The following is a 3478-nucleotide window of genomic DNA, read 5'->3' as shown; positions in this document are numbered from 1 at the left end:
GTTGAAGCATATTCATTGACACCCAGTTTTAGTGTTTAATTAATCTACCCCAATGTTAGGATTTATTCATGGAATGCTCTAAGAGTGTTCAAACAACAGACAACCCCTTAGGGAAGCCTAAGTTTCCTTTCCATTCTCTCATCCTGATGCATTGGTATAAGGGTTTTTCCCTAAACTTCCCATGCAAACTTACAAATAACTAATTAATGAGAAACAAATGAAAGTGAAAATGGGAAAATTAGGGAAGAGAAAAAGGAGAAAATCAATTTTAAGTCATCATCAACTGTTCTCTAATGATAAACTAATCCCCTATAAGTAGAGGTCCAAGAATACAGATCAGATATTGAATAAAGCAACACAATAATCTGGATCAAAAGTCTCAAGTGTCTGTCCATAATGGGGTTATAAGTGTTTTTTTTACCAAAAGACCTACATTGAGGACTGCGGGCCGAGATCTAGATTTGCAACGCAACTCCCCCTAGAGTTGAATCGATGTAGAACCTGAGACTCTAGGCATGAACAGGGTATATGATCAATCCACTTCGAAGTTGGATATGTACATACTTTTGTGTATTTACAAGGATCTGTAACGATTAAAATGCCCCCATTGAAATGAATAAACAAGAATTTTGAAATGATGAATTGAGAATTATGAAAATATTAAAAAATTAAAATATGCATAGCTTTAAAAAAAAAAATTCTAAAATGCCACTGCCTAATTTTTTTTTTCCATGTTGTTGCATATTTGTTGCGTTCACACGTCTGTGCATCCAACTTAATCACCACTGTCATGCCCCAAAACTCAGAAATGGTGTAAGACTTGGCTAAAGAACGATACACCGAACTTTTATCGGTTACCAGCCCCACCAGCTACGGCAGGCCCCTTTAGGCCTGAGTGCTACAGAAAAGTTAAACAAACGGTCAAACAATGTGAAAAATCGAAAATACTTTCACAATAGCGTTGTCGTTGCAATAGTTCCTCCACCTGAAGACATACGCGGGAAGAAGGAAGAATGGAGCGCCCCAACTCTCCTTGATGATCATTACCGCACGCTCGCCCGCGCGCGCGGAACGCGAAATTTAAAGATAAATAATCCGCACGAAGTTAGGTCCACAATTTCTCTTTGACTGCTAATTTGTCTCTTTCCGTTCGATAAAACATTAAAAAAAAATCGATGAAACTCTTCCCAAAGACCAAGGTTTAGCTTTCTTAGCCAGCATCTGCGAAGGCTTGGTTGTCCCTGACATCACCGTTCCATCCATCATCTTTGACTGTGCAGGTATCCTCCATGGAAGGAGAGAAAAAGAAGAAAAAGAGAAGGGAAACCAAAACAGGACGGCCATGAAAAGCCCTCTCTACAGAACTGTACCAGTTTTACACGATGGAATATTACAGTGAGACCAGTCACCCTTGATGTTCTCAATCCGATGAAGTAAGAAATCAAGGATGAAAGGAAAATGGAAAATGATTGCACCAACTAATACTTTAGATTTTACAGTCCATTTTCTTCTTTTGCCTCTTTAAAAGGGGGGAAACCTCCAACTCGTTTCAAAATTTCTGGCAGCTTTTCTGTGTGCCTTTTGACCTTCCTTTCTTTCTTCTTTTGATTCCAAACGGCCTGCTAAATCTACTGCTTTTCTTTTCTGATTCTCTGATGGTCTCTAACTTGGGTTTCCATTGTTGGGACCTATAACCGACTAGCTGCGTGTAATCCTTCTGCAACTGTGCGGTTGTACACACCTTCCCCTTGATCGGCTGCACTTGCTTCCGTTGCTGCTGATGCGTTTTCCTGTTGGTGCCTTCATCTTCTTCCTTTACTTTTCCTTCCTCCATGAGCTTTGCAATGAACTCGTCGGAGACTCTAATCTGAAGCGACCCCTCCGGCGTCTTGGATATGTCGAAGGGCCGAATGCCCGCGACGTTTTTAACGACTCTGGAAGAAGAAGAAGCCAAGGAGGCCAACGAGACGAAAGAGAGGACGGATTGAAAGAAGTGCTTGGGAAGAAGGAAGTACTTATGGCCCAGCTGGAGCTCTTCATCGGCAGAGAGAGCAGGGATCTTTCGACCGATGCAGAAGGAGTCGGAATGGCAAACAAGGTGTTTGGGGAACTCGTGCATCAGCTCGGATGCGTTCACCGCATGGTGGTAGACCTTGACAACTCCATCTGATTGAATGAGCTTAACCGTTCTCAGAGGGGAGGGCTCGGGCGGCAACTGCAAGCAAGAGGCCGGGTGACTGCCCATCACCTGAAAACACCATGAAAGCATCTGAAGATTCAAAAACTTGACACCCATCATGGGACATTCACTCTGACAGAATAAGAAGTACGATGTTTTTCCTTTTGATCCAAAGAAACGAGAGGTCAGTCTAGAAAGAGAGGTAAGGGAAGAAGAAGAAGGGTTGGCGTTTCTTCTCTCTTTTATTTTGCGTACTGTAAATTTGACCCTTCGAGTGGGTTCGGGGGTAATATATATATATATATATGCGTGGCATTTGGGGATAGTGTGCCCACAATGCGTATGGTCAAAGGGACGGTTACCCTTTCAAATTGACGACGTGCAGGGCCAGGAGTTATGTAAGTAAAATAATAAATAAAACAAGGGTAATTCCAAGCATCACGCTGATCTCATCACTTGTACAACGAACGGCCATACTTGGATGTCCTTGATGTATTCATTTTCCTTAGTATAAACAAATAACTAATAAAATAACTCAAGGTAATTATTATTATGACTCAAACAACGATATCTCACTCACACTTACAAAAAAAAAAGTAAAAACAATACGGTTTTCAAATATTTTTTGAGCTGGCTGCTGGATGTTATCCGATAGGGATGTTCAACGAGTTGTGTGGGCTCTACTCAGACTCGCTTAATCAAACTCAGCTCAATCTCTATTTGTTTGGTAAACAAGTTGACCTTGAGCTTAAATCTAAACTTGATTTTGTTAACCAGTTGAGTTTGAGTTATACTAATTCTAATCGTTTAAACTCAAAATGCTCGTTTATAGTTTTTTGTCGCAAGCTTCTTTCTACACAAATATTTTCTTAGAAAATGAGGCGGAATTAATGTTTTATTATCATAACAATGTTTGGGAAAACTACATAAAATTTTGGGGTACTTTTCACAAGGTATAAAAAAAGATGTTTCCCGGAAATCCTCATTTTCTTTCTTTTGTTTCTCTCTTCTCACTTGCCTTTCCTCCCTTGCTTCTGGGTTCCTTGGCTCCTCTCAGCCATTTTTAGTGTCAGGCAACCCATCTAACTGTGGGCAACCTACATTGGTAATAAGATGGCAGCCGACCCACGGAGTGTTTGGTTTATTTTTCTTATTTATTTATTTTTTACTTTCGATTGGTTTTCTTCTTTTGATCAACAATTTCCGGTGAATAGAGACAGAAATAGACGGTATCCGGCCTTGTACGGCGAGGCACGACGCACTTGTGTCACTGCCTATCAGCATCCTGCCACCCAAGGA

At 40.8% G+C, this 3478-nt stretch overlaps 1 protein-coding gene across 1 annotated transcript; it reads right to left on the bottom strand.

Annotated features, from left to right (window-relative positions):
- Positions 1–1254: 1254 nt before the first annotated feature.
- LOC116248753 (uncharacterized) lies at positions 1255–2497 on the bottom strand. The gene has a single exon (XM_031621716.2). The coding sequence runs from the start codon at positions 2297–2299 to the stop codon at positions 1550–1552; it is 750 nt and encodes a 249-aa protein (XP_031477576.1). The 5' UTR covers positions 2300–2497; the 3' UTR covers positions 1255–1549.
- Between the last annotated feature and the right edge of the window lie 981 nt (positions 2498–3478).

Source organism: Nymphaea colorata, chromosome 2 (assembly GCF_008831285.2).
Source record: "Nymphaea colorata isolate Beijing-Zhang1983 chromosome 2, ASM883128v2, whole genome shotgun sequence".
Classification (NCBI taxonomy): domain Eukaryota; kingdom Viridiplantae; phylum Streptophyta; class Magnoliopsida; order Nymphaeales; family Nymphaeaceae; genus Nymphaea; species Nymphaea colorata.
Note: the sequence above shows the minus strand (reverse complement) of the source record. Positions and strands in the feature narration are given on the sequence as shown.

Excerpts from the sequence above, each read along its gene's own strand:
- LOC116248753 (XM_031621716.2), bottom strand. The coding sequence starts at position 2,299 with ATGATGGGTGTCAAGTTTTTGAATCTTCAGATGCTTTCATGGTGTTTT.